Source organism: Lingula anatina, chromosome 6 (genome assembly GCF_051362555.1).
Source record: "Lingula anatina isolate TDL-2025a chromosome 6, LinAna3.0, whole genome shotgun sequence".
Classification (NCBI taxonomy): domain Eukaryota; kingdom Metazoa; phylum Brachiopoda; class Lingulata; order Lingulida; family Lingulidae; genus Lingula; species Lingula anatina.
The window spans coordinates 13,058,199-13,079,252 of NC_141772.1; the positions used below are offsets into that span (position 1 = coordinate 13,058,199).

The following is a 21,054-nucleotide window of genomic DNA, read 5'->3' on the forward strand; positions in this document are numbered from 1 at the left end:
GCTTCCATACACCTTCAACTCTCGCCCCAAAATTGAAGAATAAATAATGAACATTAATTTATTCAGGCAAGTAGACAGTCAAGCAGGTGAACAATTAACAGTCCTCCGCATCGCCAAAAGGTCGGGTTGTTCTAAAGAACTTTTTGACTCCACTCACCGACAAGACAGGTGTGTCCTCCAATCCAGAAGATAGATAGATAGATAGATAGAATTTTTTTATTTTACCATCTCCGAACAGAATACAATATTTAACAAAACAAAACAAAAAGTACATTACATATACAGTTAATCCTCCGACAACATCAAACATCTATGGGCATAATTAGCCATTGTATTAATATTGATTTTTTTAACTATGGTTAATTTATTCACTGGTTGTACAATCATTAAATTTTAGTGAAGAAAATCCTTTTAGAGGCTGAATAAAGATCATTGGTTTTTGGCATGATTTACTGTATCACTTTACGCATTGCGTTAGGGTGACATTTTTTGGGAGATTATTGGCACCTCAAAACAAATTAAAAAAAAAAACGGGTCGTTATAAGAATCCACTCCGCATGTTGTGGTAACATTAAAACCATAAATGTATTCATTTTGCATCAGAGAAATGTTTGGAACAAATTAAAGCTTAAAACAAAGGAGGCAGATAGGGCTGCAAAATGCAGTCGGTAGTTTTGTTATGTTATCATATATATAAAATACTGTATTCACATTCATAGGATAATTGTCCAATGATTACAACTGAGCGTTAGAACATCAGCGCATGACCAGTTTGTCCTGAAGAAGGCTCTTGAGTAAAATTAGACGGTAAGAAAATATTGAGATAAAAACTGACTGTGGAAAGATTAATTCAACAATCCATATATTCACACTGGGAGATACTTGCTTCTGAATCATTCAGAACATCACCGAACGAAACCTACTGGTGATAGATCGTGGTCTATTTTGCCAAGAAGCCGTGCACATAAGTGTAGAGTGATCGAGGCAAATCATAGTGGAACAAAACGTCCATAATAGGCAAATGACAGGAGAGTTTCAAAATAAGAGACAACATTGACTGACGCCATGCATACTTACAAAATATGGAAATAGGTGTTTTAACAAGTCGTGCTGGTGTATTTTATGTTATGGGTCTTGCAATGTTTTTATTATTATTATTATTTTTTATTATTGTTTATTTTTTTATTCTGCCTTGGTTTGGTTTGAATTTCACAATACAGATATTGCTATCCAGCCGTCAAGGAAAGCAAAGAAACCCGATGGGGTTCAATTAAAACATGAAATGACCAACAGACGTACAGATGTACAATGTACACGGCTCGGTCAGAAATGAAAATGATGTTTCTGAAAAGAAACAACTAGGACGAACCTGGTCGAATTTTGGGAGAACAACAGAACCCGATATGAGTCCATTCAACGGTGAAACGACCCATGAGTATCAAGAGAATGATCTTACGAAGAAAACGGCTGTTCCTGAGAAGGAACAACTGAAACGTGCCTGGTCGAGTTTCAACCCTAGTGCTGAAAATAGACTTTGGCTACTCAAACATGACTGTGAATTACAGTTACAGTGTCAACGTGGCAATGTCTAAAACCCATATTATATATGTCTTAATAGAAGAAAGTACAAAGATCTCGACAAATAAGACCGTGTTGTCGTCCGGGGGAAGTAATTTTCGAATTGAGGTGACAGGTAATGAATCCATGGTGTGTCCGGTGAGAGATTTCTTTAATGGAACCTACGTCGCATATTGTGATGTTCATTAGGGTACAGTATACTTAAATTACACGGACTTTGAAGCATAAAGATACCATGATACTGGACGAAAGAAAGCATACCCCTGTGGAATCCACAAAAAATCTATTTGTTTCGCTATTTTTACCACGAGAATACAGAGAAACAGAAGGTGAGGAGAGAGGGGAGAAACTGTGATAGGGCAACTATTAAGGAATACATGAATGGACGCTGGTGGAAAGGTGGAGGACAGTGGAAATGGGGAACTAAAGGAAAATGTTTATGAACGAGGCAGACCTTTGGAAATGTTACAATAGGGCAACCACTATCAGATTCATTGGAGATTCACACCTTAGAGCTGCAAGCAGTTACACTTGAATCTATTGTTATCGAAACGTCATCATATGTCGTCATATGCAGGGCACAGTACACCTAGGCTAAATTCCTCACTCAATATTCCGTACCGGAAGAGGCTTATAGGTCTGACCAATATTATATACACGTGGGCTCCCTATACTTCTGAGGGCGAAAAAGCGATCAGTTCACTTTCTTCTATATTTAAAAAAAGCCTGCCTGCTTGACTATTGGGATACATGAATTAATCTTTGACTACAATAATTGGGATACATGAATTAAGCTTTGGCAACAATAATCTGGTTTACGTGAAAATAGTTTATAATAATATCTCTATCATCAAATTACCAAAATAAAGGATCCCAAGTCCGCGCTTTTAGTTTGGTTAATTTGACAATACTCCAAGTTACCTTCAGCGTAAAGCGTCTTCGAGGCATAACTGATTAGTCCTACATGAGATTGAAGTCCTTATCTTAGATCAAGGATTTCTAGAAATAATTTAAGAATTTTTCACGAATTCAGATAATGCAACAAAGAATTATCAAAAATGAAAAGCACAGAAAGAAAGGATTATAATACTGTAAGGTTTGAGCCCCTGATATGTCGTGTTTGTTGTGATTGTGTTCGGTGTGTGTCGTGGATGTTCGTTTGCGTCCGTGGATGTCACGGGTTTGAAGACCACGCCCCATAAACCATTTGCACTTGCACCTGAAAGTTGCAGGCTGACGTTGCAGGCTGGAATAGTTGAAATAATTGTTCTTGTACTCTTGCAGGTGAGTGTAATTATATCAAATCAAGGATCAATCCACGGTTTAAATTTCATATTTCTTACTTTATTTATTTATTTATTTATTTATTTATTTATTTATTTATTTATTTATTTATTTATTTATTTATGGTGTTTTGGCATTGTTTATTATATTAACTCTTATTCTATTGTTTCTCTTTGTTCTGTCTTCCACGTCTTTCGTCTTACTTTGTTCAAATTTTGTTCATGTCATTGTTTAAAATTAATTTGTGTATAATATTTTTACAGATATTTGTATGAGAATAAACCAATATCAAACCCGAGCTATCGTCCTGTTACGATACTATTGTAAATAATTAATCAAACTGATACTAATAATTCATGAGTTTTAAATAAGCCTTACGCAACACTCTGAAATTTTTACATCAGCATTGTCCTAGATTGGGCACATTCCAACTATGATGCATTAAATTGATTAACTTTGAGTAATATTATGACCAAAATGTGATGATATGTGTCGTTATAAGATACTGTGTCTAATATACATTGTACATTGTCTAATATTTAATTAAGCTATTCATAATTCAAACTCAGTATTACAGTTACATATGTAATTACACTCGACTAACCTTTGGGTAAAAAAAACAAATGGCATTTGTATCTGAATTATTGATGAAAAGCTGACAGTTCAGATGACATATGGAAAAGGTATTTATCTTATCTCGGGTGGGGTAAAGTATACCGATACATCGTATCGTGCACATGGAATCTAGATCTGACCGAAGGTAAATATAGAGCGCCCAATAAAACCCCAAAACCCAACAGATGCAGCCATTTTCTAATTGTGTTGTGCTTGAAGCTCAGTCCAACTGGATGCTCAAAAAACGAGAGACCGCAAGATACCACTAAATTATTCAACAGTAGGACCAGGCACTTCCCAAACAGTAAGTGAAACTGAGAAACAAATTTAGTACAGTCGGATTTCAGTAGCAAGTTTACATCGGGTGTAGAGTCTACATACTGATTTTTTGATCAAATGACTTCTCATGTAGACCCAATGTTCGTATGAAAAGTATAGGTTTAAATGGAAAAGGGGGAATTGTTCACATGCTATAGGTGAAAGGTGTAAAATTGATAGTAGTGGATAAGGTTACATGTATGTATATGGTGTTGTTTTATTGTATAGAATATGTGTTGTCTGTGTGTAAGGTGAACCATGACGCTAAGGAATACCAATGTTAAGTCTGTCTCTTTTTTCTTTACACAATAACGCGTGAAATGTCACATTCGGCCGTGCGAGTGATTGGACACATGCATGATTTGAAAGATTTCGTATCCATATGCAAGGTACAGGCGACCGTGGAAAATATTGTATTTTATTTTTCGCATACTCTTTAGATAGTTTACCAATCGTGACAAAACAGCATTTTGTAAATTCAGGGTCATGATATCACTCGAGCTTAATCAATTTAATGCATAATCGTTGGAATGTGACCAATCTTTGACAATGCTGGTGTAAAAATTGCAGAGTGTTGCGTAACGCGTTTATGAAAAACTTACGAATGATTAATATCAATTTGATTAATTATTTTCAATAATATTTAATCCTTTCTTTTTGTGCTTTTCCTTTTTCGTAATTCTTTTTCGCATTACTTGAGTTCATGAAAGACTCCTAAATTGTTTCTGGAAATTTGTTGTGTAGGGTTCGAGTCTAAAAATGGATTCGAACTCATGTATCACTAGTGAGTCATATATTGCATGGATGACACTTGACGCTGATTAGATTTCCTGATTAAATTTGGTGATTTTTTTGTTTAATCATATCTGCCATGATAAGATACCAACTAATATATAATTAATTAATTACGCTTTTTCTTGAGACTAAATGAAGGTTAAAAAGAAAAAAGGAAGTATTCATAAACTACTAAAAATCTGAATTGTTTTGGCAAACATCACAAAAAATATAACATGAAGCCTCATTTGTAAAACCAAAGTAAAGCAGTATTATGTAAAAACCATATTTAGCTGAAAATAAATCTTAGCTATGGGTAAATAAGGTGGCGGGAGTTATTTCAGAGAAGCTAACAAACTGTTTTGCAATGTTTATATACTGTCTGCCCTATACTAGTGAGCGGGAAAAGAAAAAAATATATAATTATCCCCATTACTTTCAATTTTTTTAATTCAATTTTCTTGATGAAAACCTTGCATTTACTGAAACAGCAAATTAAATATACGATTTATTTTTGAAGATTGATATAGTAAGTTTTAATCAAGGTAAATGTTATATACATTGAATATTCTTTAAAAAATAGGTATTCATGATTAAAACTTAGTTTTAAAAAGCAAACACAAAACGTATTCCCAAGAAAATTTAAGCACATAGTGTCTTAAGTTACAGCTTTTATAAATAGTTACGTACAGTACGTAATAACACTTGATTAACCTCTGGATACTAAAACAATTGTCTCAGACTATCACATTGATAAAAAGCTGACAATTCAGATAACATATGAAAGTTTTTTTTATCATATCTTGCCTTGGCCAGGTAAAGTACACCGATATATCGTATTGCGCAAATGCAATCTAGGCCTGACCAAAGGTGAATAGAGCGCCCAATAAAAACCCCGGGCCCAACTGATACGGCCATTTTAGTCGTTCCAAGTTCAGTCCAAAAGGAAGCTCAAAAGACAATAAGCACCACTAAATTGTTCAACAGTAGGCCCAGGCACTTCCCAAACAGCAAGTGGCACTAAAAACAAAGGATGAGTGCTGGTAGCCATATGTAGTAAAGCGAATGACTTACGCTTTCACTAATTACAGATAACAATTAAAGTATGGAACGCTGTTTGTACGAAAATGATGAAAATATCATTTTGACAAGAAAAAATTTTTTGCGAGGTGCTTACATCATTTTCAAATTGTCACTTTCAACATTTTGACAAGAAAAAAATTTTTTGAGAGAGGTGCTAACATCATTTTGAGATCGTCACTTTCATCATTTTGAGAGAAAAGTATTTTCTACAAAGTCGTTTTATCATTTTGATAACGTTTGATCATTTTTGATAACATTTTGAAAACTGAGTTTCGGATAAGGTGCAAGCATGAGTAATCCAAATAATATTTTAGATATCTTTAACTGAAAACAAGTCTCTTAGGGATTACCTAACAAGGAAATGTTGCATGGTGACTTGCAACATGCAAATGGAAAATATTTTGTAATCACGCAAAGACAATGGAAAAGAAAACAAGTAAATGCGTGATCAGTACGTAGAAATTGAGTTTAAATATTTGTGAAGTTGTATGAAGAGAGAGTCGGTGAATATACGTTTGAAAGCTCCAGACTGTTGTCGTTATTCCTCACTATAACACATTGGCAAAATGCCATCTTCAAATTTTAAAAATAATTTGCTATTATAAAGTTTATGCATATATTTTTTGCGTGTAAAAGAATATTTGGTTTGAATATATCGGTATTTAATTGGGTTATATGTGGGGGGTAGCTTGGGTTACCTGTTGTATGCAGTCTAATAAATCAGAGCAACTTGTTGTAGCACATATATTACATAAATATTTTAAATATTTTTATTGAAACGTGTCATTTGGCGTAAAAAGGAGTTATATGTTAAATACTTGTGGTGTGGCACAAGTAAATGGGAAACAAATTGTATTTTTTCATTCTAGAGAAGAAAGGGTGGGGTGATGTATTATGTAATTTTCTCACAGAAGCCATCACTGATTTCACTCTTCTATATTATATACTTGTTTAAGCATATTTATTCATTTTATGTAACTTTTCCTCGAACCCAGCATTTGTTGGTCTAAATAATTGTATTGATGACCAATTTACAAAAAGCTGTTACAGTAACAAAAAAAATCGTTTGTAAAGCACTTGGAATGTTTCCAATAACCATGAAATAAACAAGGTATATATTGTCCAAAATAATGATAATCTTAAAGTAAAAACTGAATAAAAAAGTAGACATAGTAACAATTATGGTCAATAATCTGTAGGACAATGAAATTAATTCATCAAAAAAAGTACTTCACATGATTATATGTGTGATATGGACCTTGTATAGAACGCACTGCAATAGTCACATTATACAAAATATATAAATATGAAAATAAATATATATATATATAAGAATCCATAGATTATTAAGCAGATGTGCTGTCCAAAACACTTTCGATCTCTCTTATACTGTCATCACTTGATGTTGGTTAACATGCAGCATTCAAACAGCCTTCTCCACAACGTAATTTTCGATTGTATCCCTGCCTCATGGCCAACCCGATATACTACAGTACTGAAGTGATAAACTGTCTGAGCACCTACTTTGCACCGACAGTACCTGCCACTGATGGTTATAGTTCTGCCACGGGAGGTCTGAATCCATAGGATGTACCAGGCGCTAGATGTGTGCCTTGACTGTATTTAGGCTCTGATTAAATCAGGGGCATCCTTGCATACATTGATTTCAAACTGGCCATCTAGCAGATCCTCATCAGTATAGTGGCTAGCTTGCTTTATCTGGTTAATGTCTGGTGAAAAATTTCAGGCTGATGGTCTCTTGATTGGGCTATGTACAAAATCAGTAGATTTTCACTGATCCTCCTTGATAACAGAAGCCATTCATAGCATTTTGGCAATAAAAAATACAGTGCTATTAAAAATAGTGCTAGTGTGGAAGGTTAAGCCATATGTACATGTAACAAAACTAGGGTGTGTGCAATGGAGCCTTTTATTTTACTTTTTTGCAAAATAGATGCAAAAGGGGATATTTACATAAGAATTTTATTAGTACAAAATTTACTTTCATGCCCATTAGGAGTGGGGTGGGCCAAGCTGTGCTGGATGCATCACCCGGCTCATCTAACACAATCAAAGGTAATCTAAATCTTACAGGAATACTGAGTTTCAATTACTACCAGAGAAACATACTGTCCATTACAAAATAAAAAAGAATTAAAGTTAAATTCAGTTTGTTTTTCCAAGTTTGTCACATTCTTATTACTCGCATAATATCTACCCGCGGTGGTTTGCAAGCAAAGTGGATCCTTGTGCATTTTTAGAAAATCCAAGACGGCTGTCATTTGCTATTGGAATAATGACACACGGGTTTCAATTACTTTAAGAGAATATGCGGTCCATCATAAAGTAGAAAAATAAATTAAAAATTCGTTTGTAAGTGTTTCTCACATTGTTATTACCCCTATATCAAGTGAATTACACATGTGTGTTCCTTGATATTTGAGAAACATTCAAGATTTGCCAGAGAAATACTAGCACAACGGTTTCAGTTACTGCAAAGGAGCCATCTAGAGTTCGTTAAGAAATAAAATTGGTTTAGGCTTGTTTTCCAGGTTTTTCTTTTTCTTATTTCCTGTGTGATATATATCTGGTGGTATACAAGTGTTTATTTCAAGAAAACCCAAGATGACTGTCATAAACCCTAGGAATACTAATGCATTGCATTCCAAAAACTGTCAGGAAGATATTGTTCATTATCAAATTAGGTTTGTTTGTCAGTGTTTCTCACACCCTTATTACCTCTATGACCTAAGCATCTGGTGTGAAAACCGCAAGGTGAATACCATTTGCATTGGGAATACTAGTAAGTCCCCATATACTAACATTCCTAAACCACATCGCAGCCATCTCGGTTTTTTTTTTTTTTCAAACTATTCAAAGATAAAAACTTAATACATATACGCCAGATGTATGTAAAAGCCTGATAGGGGTAACAGAAATATGATAAATACTGAGAAACAGACTTAAGCTAATTCTATTTCAAATAATAATGAGCTGTTTGTCTCTCTGGCAGTTGAAGCCCACAAATAAGTAAGCAAAAAGGTTCATTAGCTTGGTTGTTGGATAAATATGAAAATTCTCAGACACAAGCCTAAAATTTTCCGTACCGTTAGCTTACGGCCAACCTGGTCGAAGGCCTTCATCAGACTGACGTGAGTAGTTGTTCACACTCACTGACCGCTAGATGGTATAGCGGCCAGGACCCTCTTATAAATGTCAGACATGGAGCAGCCATGGGCAGTCCAATCAGTCCGATCGTGGCTAATCTGTATATGGAGAACTTTGAGGAAGCCGCACTGGGATCCATGCCCAATCCTCCACGTCTTTGGTTGAGATATGTAGACGACACGTTCACCATCTGCCACAGAGACCACATAACTGCTATCACCGATTTTATCAACAGCCAAGACCGTAACATCAAGTTCACTAGAGAGCTAGAGGATAACAATTCTATTGCTTTCCTGGATTCATTGATCACACGTGAAAACGACGGCCACCTGAGTCTGAAAGTCTACAGGAAGGCCACTCATACCAACCAATACCTAAACTTCCAGTCGCACCACCCATTACATCAGAAACTGGGGGTAGTAAGAACTTTAAAACACAGGTGCAACACGATCGTGACTAATGAGGAAGACAAGACCTTGGAGAACAAGACACTAGATGAGGCTCTCTTGATGTGTGGTTACCCACCTTGGGCTCTAAAGACCAAACTTCGCCAGGATAAGACAGCATTAACTAACTGTGAGCCAACAGATACAGTCGGAAAAAAACAGCTAGTGATCCTCCCTTATTGTAAAGGAATTTCAGAGAAAGTGTGCAGGATCTACAAGAAGCACAGTGTCAACACAGCTTTTAGACCTCAGTGCACATTGAAACAACACCTAGTGGCACCAAAGGACAAAACCCCCCAAGATCACCGTTGTGGGACAATATACAGGATCAATTGCCATGACTGTAATTCCTTTTACATTGGTGAGACAGGTAGACAGTTGAAGATCAGGGTGAGTGAACACAGGAAATCAGTGACTGTAGGCAATACCAGCTCTGCCATTTCTGAACATGTAATAGACACCGGCCACAGTATAGATTGGAATTCAACTAAGATTCTTGAATCTGAATCATCCGACATCCCGCGGAAAATACGAGAGGCTATCCACATCAGCCGACACCAGCCACCCATGAATAGGGACGGGGGGGTTGATCTACCTGACATTTATAAGAGGGTCCTGGCCGCTATACCATCTAGCGGTCAGTGAGTGTGAACAACTACTCACGTCAGTCTGATGAAGGCCTTCGACCAGGTTGGCCGTAAGCTAACGGTACGGAAAATTTTAGGCTTGTGTCTGAGAATTTTCATATTTATTTTTCACAAATAAGTACTTTTAAGGAAAATGGTGGCCATCTTGGATCACGTAAAAATAGCAAAGGCAACATGCTTTTTTCTTCACCAGATTAATATCATAGGGTATTATGGATGTGATAAACACTGAGATACACTGAGAAACTTTTACTTAATTTTAGAATGAATTTTGCTTCTCCCTTCTGTTGTTACAACCCAATTACAGCAAATAACAGCCATTTTACTTGTTACTCTCTCCACACACACACATACAGACATGGAACATGGAAAGTAACAGGGGTACCCACCTATATGTATATTCTTTCCAAACATTGCTGTGTATTTTAAACTTTTTAATTCTCACCCGAAAATGACAATTAAACAGCGTGCTTACCTAACTCTGTGAAGTTAAAAATGATGATTTTTATATGAGTTTAATAAATTTATAAATTTATGAATACAAAGCAAAATACCATGCATACTCTAAGCTGAAAGCGTGCTCACAAGATCGGCGCCATGTTGCCCATGTCCCATTAATGTTACCCAATGTATGGCACATGGAATAAAAAGTTCTGTTTATGACACTTTACACCTTAAACAAAAGCCCGTGGTATTTGAGGTGGGACCTCAGCCAAGGCCGCGGGCCAGGCCTTTTTGAAGACCGCACGCCCCTATCTCTACTCTTCTGCATTTTGGGGGGGGAGGCTATAAATAACTGTGTGTGTAATCTTAAATACAAGTGCTCAAACAAAGAGCCTTTTACTTGTGGTTCTGCTAATGTCACCTTTGAATTGAGTTATAGTAATAGACAAAGAAAACGCATCATTGAAGATCAACTATGAAAGAAAAAAAAACGATTTCTACTTGTGTGTTTTCTTCATAGACTAAAATAAGAAAAAAACAAACCACTAGGATACGTGACGTCAGCTATAAGGCACACTTGATGTTTAGAGCGCTGAAGTTAGTGACTAGTTTCTAGTTTCCAGTTTTGTTTTTCAAAAACGAACCTGGCAACTAGAAACTAGTTTCGTTTTTCAAAAACGATTCTGGCACCCAGAAACCAGTGTCGTTTTTCGAAAAACGATTCTGGCAACCAGAAACTAGTGTCGTTTTTTCAAAAACGATTCTGAGAAGCCAGAATCGTTTTTGCGGAGAGAAACGGCTAGGGGTGGGCAGAGGGAATGGCAGCCAGCGGTGTGCATGTACCGCGATTAGGTAACCCTCACCGCGAAAGCCGGTACTGAGAATAAAATTGGAGTCATTTGACTCTCTAGTCAGATTCCAAAGTGAATATATTATTATACAGTTCACCCAATTATGCTTATGTTTAATAGTATATTATACACAGAAATTTATGAATAGTAAGTAGTGAAATACTGACCCCGTATCAAAACTGGATTACCAGTGGTAATGCTCTCATTTTTCTCAAGCTGTGGTCCATTTCCCATTACTTTGCACGGGTGACATTCGTCCCTACGGGGCGGATCCAGGATTATTTGAGTTTGCGTGGAGTTCGGGCCCGCTTAAGGGGGCAAACGGTGCCATTTGGAACGGTTTAGAGGTATGATTTGGGTAGTCAAAATTATAATTTTAAGAAGGGATATCATTGGTGTAAATTTTCACGATAACAATATTTAAATGCACTTCTTAAAACCGGGCTTCACATGCGTCTCAGCGTGTACAAATGTATGTAAAATCTAATACCACACAGTTAAATTAAAACTAATATAAAAGTAATAAAAAGTAAAAGATACAATTTAACCAAAATATTCTTGAAATAAGGTTTTATTATAGTGAGGAATGACGACAGCAGTCTGGAGCTTTCGAACGTTTATTCACTGACTCACTTCTTCACAGAATCTACAAGTATTTATATTCTATTTTCCCAAAGAATTTCCCATTCTCATATTACAAAACGCTATTCAATATTTCTTAATTAAGTAATTTCAGAGAGACTTGTTTTTAATTTAAAATACTTAAAATATATTTCCGAATTACTCATACTTGGACCTTGTCCATCTCGAGTTTGCATGAGTTTTACACGTGTTAGAAACGTGCAAATCTATTGAAAAACTGGATTTTTCTTTCAGAAGGTACCGCTTCGAAGCCAACATGAATGACCGTGACAAGAATGAAATAATTAACGAGCTGACAAGAAAACTGCAGAGGGCAGAAGAAGAAAAGGGAAATTACAAATTAGCAGTTAAAATCATCGCTGCTCAACAGTTTATGAAGCCAGAAGATCAAATTTATTGCATTGAACACCTGGATCCCCAAAACATTTCGGCATTACTAAAGACTGCAAGCAGTGGGCCTTTAGCACAGGCAGAGGCCATCATCAATTTATTTCATCTCAACTACGTGATCCTTCTTCCGCGTCCTAGGGAGCCAAACAAGTGGCAGAACATAGTTCCATCTTTCGTACGTAACCTCGATAAGGAGAAGGTTATATTCTGCTTGGTAGTAGGAGCTGCAGGTGCTGGGTGCGTGTACCTTGTGTTCAAGCATGGAAGTTTGAGCGCAACCATGCAAGCGGGCAAGACCATCTGTGATAGCGCAAGGTCCATTGCTGAAGATTTTCTCTTTCATCGTATTCCTGGTTGCTTATCTCACGTTTACAAAACTCTTTCGAATTATGTTACTGCTAAACATTCTGTTGATGTCAATTTTAATGTGCTGATTTTGGATTCCGACATGCGATCTTCTAAGAAGACCTTAAATGTGCTGATGCAAAGCGAAAGCCTCAGTCATCTGGTGGCGTCTCACATTTACTGAGTTAGTTGTAGTTATTTCATTATTACTGCAACATTTAAATGTTACTGTTCAATACTGTAATGAATTATTAATGAATGTTGATCGAGATATGACGTAAACTGTATTTGACTGACCACTCATTCTTTAAATAATAAGTATTGGAAGAAGTTATTATTATATTTAGGCTTAATAAAAGCATTATTTGCAACTTAAAGCTGCAAGGTACATATTTAAGTAGAATGGTAATTTTAAATACAAGATATCGGACAGTAAAACATTTTTTTCATTACATTAAAAAAGATATTTTAAAGGCTTTTTTATTTTTCTGCATTTTAAATGATATTTGGATTTAGTTGGTTAAATAATAAAATTACTGGAGGGTTCACAATACCCAGGGTGTAATAGTCCCCGAGGCTTTCACTATTGTCAGTTTTGGCACTTTAAATATTTGGGCACTCCGTAGGTAATAAAACTGTTCACTCCATGTTAGTAAAATGTGGTGAATTTTATGGTCATTAATGTACATTTTTGTGATGGTTGTTGCAGTGATAAAGTGTTAACAGTTTGATGTGCTTTTTGATTTTAGATTTAAGGATGTGATATTTTGAAAGTTCTTTTTAAACTGTTGGTGAGGCCAGGGTGCCAAAACTAACATGCATACCCTAGTGTTGGTCGTATTATTGCCATGTAAACACTCAGTAACTCATTCACTGGAATGTCGGTGTGACGTGACAGATAGTCCCACATAACAGAGAGTCCACTTCCCATTCATTTGTACAGGTGAGCCTCGCCCTAGATTTTGACCCACTTAGGTCAAACTAACCCTATAGCCCCCTTTACCCGCACGAAAATGCAGTAGTATCGAAGTAGCAAAGAAGCATTAACGCAGTAGTGGTGTGGAGCATATTTGCAGTAGAAATGCAGTATAGCCTACTGCGATTCTACTTCAAAAATTACATAGGGTTGTACAGAGGAGGAGCATTAATGCAGTAGATTAGCAGCATGATAGAAGCATGTTTCAAATATGCTAATTAGCTCCCACATCGAAGCAGATTTGAAGCATGTTTGCAGTACGATTGCAGTAGTCTACTGCGCTGGAGTATCTACAGTGGTCGGAATAATTTTGTTTCCGTTGTACACCGGTGTAACATCGTTCGAAATGTTTTAATCCCAATCTTGTGAATAGAAGGGGGCGGACAAACAATGGAGGGCCGTATAAATCCCTTCAAAATTCGAACGTACTGTAACTGCCCGCGACATTTTATTTTATTTTATTTATTTATTTATTTCTCATTATTCATTCGAAGTACATTTTCCGTTCTTTCTCTGTTTACTCTCTCTTTCTCTCTCTCTCTCTCTCTCTCTCTCTCTACTAATTATAACGTTACAGGCCACCGCACTTACCTAACCGCACCGTCACATGCCTGTACCACACCCTGCACTGAACAGTTTTCATTCCACAACGTATATAAAGCCTCCTCTCTATTTCTTTTTGCTCACTTCACTTTCTTACACAGAACGGTACGGATACTCTAACGACACCATTTTAGCACACCCAGTCGGAGGAAAAGGTAATTATTTCAACGATAACGTAAACTTCTCTGGCTTTGGGTATTTCAACGTTTCTATCTATCCTTTTATAACGATATTAGCACACTTGGTCGGGGGTAAGGTAAATTATTTCAACGCTAAAGTAACGTAAACTTCTCCGGCTTTGGGTCTTTGCAACGTTTCCGTCTATCCTTTCTCTTACACTTTCGTATGTACTTCGTGTAAATTTGTTATCAATTTTTAGGTTATTTTGTATTTAAATTTGTTTTCAGTATTTTTCGCTACAATTTTTGTTCTGTTATTTATTTTGTTTTATTTTATTTTCTTTCAGTTTTACGTTTGAATTCAATAAAATTCAACCAGTTAGAGACTTCCTTTATTTGACTGAGTGCAGCTACAGTAAAACTTATCTCCGGTGGAGTCTCTCTTCCCGTGGGGACCAACGGTGCAGCCTCTCTTCCCGTGGGGACCAACGGTGCAGCCTCTCTTCCCGTGGGGACCAACGGTGCAGCCTCTCTTCCCGTGGGGACCAACGGTGCAGCCTCTCTTCCCGTGGGGGCCAACGGTGCAGTCTCTCCTCCCGTGGGGGCCAACGGTGCAGTCTCTCCTCCCGTGGGGGCCAACGGTGCAGTCTCTCCTCCCGTGGGGACCAACGGTGCAGTCTCTCCTCCCGTGGGGGCCAACGGTGCAGTCTCTCCTCCCGTGGGGGCCAACGGTGCAATCTCCATCCCCATAGCTATTCAACGGACAATTGGTGTTCATGGACAAACCCGAAAGTGACAGTGAGACAGAGGAAAGTGTAAGAAGGACTCAACGAAAACAGAAAGTGACAAAAAGAATGGCAGAATATTTAGAAGCAAGAAAACGTGAAAGAGAGCATATGACCAGTGCCAAACGCTCTACCGGTGATTCTGCTACAACCGAGATGCGAGATCAGGCCGAGCCTTGCGATGGTGGGAGTCACGTTGACACTTCACAGAATACCAGCGCCGCTACACCTGCGTCGTCGCTACAGGATATGAACACTCTAGTTAAAGCTCTGACCGATTCCCTGAACCTTAACAGATTGCCGATACCAGAACCCAGCGTTTTTACTGGAGATCCACTACAGTACTTAGAATGGAAGACATCCTTTCAGATGCTCATAGAACGAAAAGGTATACCCCCTGAAGAAAGGATCTTCTACTTAAAGAGGTATGTGGGATATCCAGCACGTAAAGCACTTGAAGGATTTTTCTACAGCAACAGCCCCTCTGCATTTCACAGCGCATGGAAAATTCTGGATGAGCGTTACGGACACCCCTTCCTAGTACAGAAAGCCTTCCGAGACAAACTAGACACGTGGCCTAAGATCCCAACCAACGACCCTGTAGCTCTGAGGGACTTCGGTGATTTTCTACAAGCCTGCCATGATGCAATTCCATACGTGCCTGATCTACGCATTTTAAACGATTGTACAGAAAACCAGAAGCTCATCGCCAAACTGCCAGAGTGGGTGACAGTGAGGTGGAACCGCGAAGTGACGCAGTGTATTGACATTACAGGTGAATACCCTCCTTTTCAGATGTTTGTGGAGTTTGTGACCAAGGAAGCAAGAATTGCCTGCAACCCGATTTCGTCGATACACGCCCTCAACGCTACGACTGCTGCTGCCGTTCACAAGGTCAAAGGTAATGCCAAAGTTCTTACCACTAGTTCCAGTCCTCCTGTGTATGTCTGCAGTTACTGCCAGAAAGAACATTTCATTTCACAGTGTGAAAATTTTCGATCTCTGACACTTGATCACAAACGCACTTTTATTCGTGAGAACAATCTATGTTACGGGTGTTTACGTCACGGCCATCACAACAACACTTGTAAAAGGAAACTAAGATGCGAAAAATGCCAGGGAAGACATCCCACGTGTTTACATGATGACAACTTTAGGTTATCTCGCCCACAACCTACAACAGAGTACCAGGTAGCAAATTCTCTTCAGATTGACCAAGGTAAAGATGACAGCACCTCCATGATAGTTCCGTTGTGGGTTTCCAGTAGGGAAAATCCGTCAAAAGAAATCCTGACGTATGCTCTCTTGGACACACAGAGCGACACTTCCTTTATTCTACAAGAGACGGCCACAGCATTGCATATTATCGGACAGCCCGCACGTTTATCGTTGTCAACAATGACCGCCTCAAACACAGTTATTAACAGTTCCCGGATTTCCAGTTTACAAGTAAGAGCCTTCAACTCATCTGAAATTGTACCCATCAATGCCTGTTTCACCAGAGATTTCATACCAGCAAATCGATCTCACATTGCAGTGACGGAAACAGTTAGTAAGTGGCCACATTTACAGCAACTTAGTGCCGAGTTACCACCCCTACAGTCATGTGAGGTAGGACTTTTGATCGGGTACAACTGTCCGATGGCTCTAGCTCCCAGAAAGGTCTTAATTGGAAAAGAAAATCAGCCTTTTGCAGTCCAGACTCTGCTTGGTTGGAGCGTGGTGGGATACTCTACTCCTCCAAGTGCCAATGTCAACGTTGTCATTGCTCATCGTACAGCCGTCAAAGAACTACCTCAGTGTTCTTCAAGAGAGGTCATCAGAGTAATAGAAAAGGACTTCGCTCATGACAAAGGCAGCGTTTCTGAAATCTCCAAATCACCACGGTTGACTGGACCCTCCTTTCCTAGGCAACGGCAGGTGAAACTGGAACGTGTCACTACAGAACTACAGTTGGGGGATCCAGAGGTGAGAGCCTTTTCATTGTGTACTGTTACGTCTACAATGCCAAATATCCTTGACCTCTTCACGAGATTCTCTTGTTGGTGGAAAGCCGTGTCTGCGATGGGGAGGATCCAACGAATTGCAAATCATGTAAAGGGAACACAGCCTCTGACAATTGAAGAAAGAAGAAAGGCAGAAAAACCTCTTGTTATGCTTACCCAACGCGAGGCATTTCCAGACGCAGTCAGTGCCCTCGATGCAGCTACCACGTTACTTAAGACGCATCAGCTTTACCCCCTAGATCTGGTTCTTGAAGATGGTCTTCTTCGAGACGGCGGCCGATTACGGAAAGCAGGTTTTCCAACGCCATTAAAACATCCAGCCATTCTACCAAAGAATCATCATGTCACGCGACTGATTCTTGATTATGCTCACACGGACTCCCAACACCAGGGCAGAGGTATGACTCTCAACAAGCTTCGATCCCTTGGTTTTTGGATTGTAGGTGGCAGCAAAGTCGTCGCAAAATTCATTAGTCAGTGTGTTACTTGCAGAAAATTGAGAAGGCCGACCGAGTCCCAGAAAATGGCAGATTTACCCAAGGATCGCGTAGAACCAACGCCACCCTTCACCTACTGCGGTATAGACTGTTTTGGGCCTTTTCTCGTTAAACAGGGACGCAAAGAAATAAAAAGGTATGGACTTTTGATAACTTGTATGTGTTCACGTGCAATCCACATCGAGTTGTTAGATGACATGTCAACTGATTCTTTCATCAACGCTTTACGGTGTTTCATTGCGATTCGTGGTGCTGTTAGACAGATCCGTTCAGACCAAGGTTCCAACTTCATTGGCGCGATTAACGAATTTCAACATCGAGTGGACAGCAACAAGATAGCAACGTTTCTAACCAAAAGACAATGTGACTTCATTCTTAATGCGCCCCACGCAAGCCACACCGGAGGAGTGTGGGAGAGGCAAATAAGAACTGTGAGGGAAATTCTTAATTCCGTGCTTCAATTGTGCCCAGGTAGAATGGACGATTCATCTCTCAGGACCGTTTTCTACGAGGTCATGTCGATCGTCAATAGCAGACCATTAACAGTGAGTGAAATCAATGATCCGAAAACTCTCGAACCGCTCACTCCAAATCACATTTTGACCGCCAAGGCTGACATACCGTTTCCTCCTCCAGGTAATTTCGTCAGGGAAGATCTCTTTCTACGAAAGCGCTGGAGACGCGTCCAATATTTGCTAGAACAGTTTTGGTCTAGGTGGAAAAAGGAATACATCAGTCAAATATCTCTGCGACAGAAGTGGCATGAACCTCGTCGTAATATGCAGAAAGGAGATGTTGTTTTGATCAAAGATATAGAACTTCCTCGAAACCAGTGGCCTCTGGCTCGAGTGGTGGAAGCCAATGCAGACGATGACGGACTTGTGAGAAGAGTTAAAGTCAGAACGGGTTGTTCTGGAACTTTGCGATCTTCCATTCTTGAGCGAAATGTACAAAAACTGGTATTATTGGTTGAAAATTAGTGTTTACATGTGTACATACATTATAGTGACATTACTACAATGACTTTATTGCAGTGACAGTGATATATTTCTGATGATAATGGACACTATTGGAACGAGTCTACATATTTGCTTAAAATGATTATATATCATTGAAAGACTGGATTCATTAAGTTTATTTGTATAACGTACATTGCTTCAATAAGGGAAAGCCAGCAGTAACCGTTTAATGGTTCATTTACATTTAATTTACTGTTTTTCTAATTGCTAGCATTCAGTGGTAATTGCGTATTCATAACGTAGCAGTTAGATTTCTTTATTTACTTAAAATCATTTTGATTTTGGTGGGAGTGTAACTGCCCGCGACATTTTATTTTATTTTATTTATTTATTTATTTCTCATTATTCATTCGAAGTACATTTTCCGTTCTTTCTCTGTTTACTCTCTCTTTCTCTCTCTCTCTCTCTCTCTCTCTCTCTACTAATTATAACGTTACAGGCCACCGCACTTACCTAACCGCACCGTCACATGCCTGTACCACACCCTGCACTGAACAGTTTTCATTCCACAACGTATATAAAGCCTCCTCTCTATTTCTTTTTGCTCACTTCACTTTCTTACACAGAACGGTACGGATACTCTAACGACACCATTTTAGCACACCCAGTCGGAGGAAAAGGTAATTATTTCAACGATAACGTAAACTTCTCTGGCTTTGGGTATTTCAACGTTTCTATCTATCCTTTTATAACGATATTAGCACACTTGGTCGGGGGTAAGGTAAATTATTTCAACGCTAAAGTAACGTAAACTTCTCCGGCTTTGGGTCTTTGCAACGTTTCCGTCTATCCTTTCTCTTACACTTTCGTATGTACTTCGTGTAAATTTGTTATCAATTTTTAGGTTATTTTGTATTTAAATTTGTTTTCAGTATTTTTCGCTACAATTTTTGTTCTGTTATTTATTTTGTTTTATTTTATTTTCTTTCAGTTTTACGTTTGAATTCAATAAAATTCAACCAGTTAGAGACTTCCTTTATTTGACTGAGTGCAGCTACACGTACAAACACAATAGCTTAGGTGGAATAACACAATACTTAATACGAGTGAACCCCATGACGCCGGTTTCTGTGGCCCAGCGCGAGCGTGACAATCCGCTGTAACTAGGTGTAATGAACAGCAGGATACATCAGCCAGAAGGTCCCTATTGTTTGTTGCGGCGAAAGGATTATAGCTTGAAGAGGCTAAACCCATGCTAAGGCGTGCCACGCGAAGCGAACTGTCCTTTTGTTCACTAGTTTGGCACGCGCAGCTGGTTTTTAGTGTTACTAACAAACTGCTAGTTAAATTTGTTATCAGTTATTTCATCCTATATGAAATTTCCGCAGTCAAAAATTGAACTAATTATTGTTTGTTTGGTTGAAATACATGAGCGTCAGCATCAATCTGTCTCAAAAAATTCCTATTGCATTAATTTATAAATGTATAATTCATTTATGTACTTACTTTTTAATTTGAAATATCTGCTTTCAAGCGTTCAAGTATTTATAAAACATAAATGATAATGAAAGAGGAATAAGGAAATAACATATTACTTATATTATGCTTATATTATAATATTGAAATTAAATGAGGTGCATTGACATAATGTAGGCGCAATGACAATCCAACTACGACGTGCAACAGGGGGAAGTCTGGCTGTATGATCATACAATATACGAAAGTACGGTCAATTAAAAGTGTAAATCATCAGTTAAAGAGGAGGGGGTCTTACTATAGCTCGCTATCTATTGTAAACCCGACTGTTATTATCTCTCGAACAAGCTTAAAGCATGCCTATACAATTACTGTGTCTCCGGCTGCCGTTCAGAAACACTATGTCGAACATATTTTGCTACAGTGAGAAACATGGTACACTAGCGACTTGTTTTAGATCACTCAAGAAAGGATGCATACGTGCGACACCAGAGGAAAAACAATCAAGTATGCATCTGATCCTTTAATAGTAATTGCACAGTGCATGTTACTAGACCTTTGTCCTAACTCAGTAGTTAGGAATAGGATGTTTGGATAAAAAGCTTCTATTCAACTCGCTTAGACCTAGGGCGTGATGCTATCATCCGATGAAACACGTAACTGAACCCTCTACCTGTACCTGAAGTCCCTTTAGCTGAAACAAAAACTGCCCCTTGAACATGTCCATTTTTTAATCGTCAAATGATTTGTGATTTCATTGAACGTCTTTGATCGAAAGCTTTCAAGTGACAATAACCGAACCGTGTGTTGATTATTTATTAAAGCGTAATTAAGTTTATTCAACATGATCTATTTTGTAAACGATACTTGCCAAGATTGAGCTTGGATTGATCACCGTCACTATTTAGCTACTCGCCTATAATGCGTGCTGAACGACAGACAACTTAAAAATATTATCTGTGTAACTGTGCAAATGAACGCATTTAGTTAAAATATAACGAAGCCGGCATTTAATCCATCGAACATATTTATATTTGTTCTTTTAAAC

General features: G+C 38.2%; 2 protein-coding genes across 4 annotated transcripts; both read left to right on the forward strand.

The window, feature by feature from the left end:
* Positions 1–2,753: 2,753 nt before the first annotated feature.
* On the forward strand, positions 2,754–13,582 carry LOC112042032 (uncharacterized). Of its 3 annotated transcripts, none has more exons than XR_015335079.1 (2): positions 2,754–2,862; positions 12,085–13,582. XR_015335079.1 is itself a non-coding variant. In XM_087015575.1 (2 exons), the coding sequence occupies exon 1, from the start codon at positions 8,886–8,888 to the stop codon at positions 9,909–9,911; it is 1,026 nt and encodes a 341-aa protein (XP_086871701.1). In that variant the 5' UTR covers positions 8,686–8,885; the 3' UTR covers positions 9,912–9,974; positions 12,085–13,582. The 3 variants fall into 3 exon arrangements, 1 of the variants encoding a protein (XP_086871701.1); XR_015335078.1 differs by lacking the exon at positions 2,754–2,862 and adding an exon at positions 3,465–3,781; XM_087015575.1 differs by lacking the exon at positions 2,754–2,862 and adding an exon at positions 8,686–9,974.
* Positions 13,583–15,137: 1,555 nt separating this feature from the next.
* On the forward strand, positions 15,138–18,551 carry LOC147761168 (uncharacterized). The gene has a single exon (XM_087015201.1). The coding sequence runs from the start codon at positions 15,138–15,140 to the stop codon at positions 18,549–18,551; it is 3,414 nt and encodes a 1,137-aa protein (XP_086871327.1).
* Positions 18,552–21,054: the final 2,503 nt, after the last annotated feature.

What these genes read in the sequence shown, in the direction of transcription:
- LOC147761168 (XM_087015201.1), top strand. Translation starts at nt 15,138, where the DNA reads ATGGCAGAATATTTAGAAGCAAGAAAACGTGAAAGAGAGCATATGACC.
- LOC112042032 (XM_087015575.1), top strand. Translation starts at nt 8,886, where the DNA reads ATGGGCAGTCCAATCAGTCCGATCGTGGCTAATCTGTATATGGAGAAC.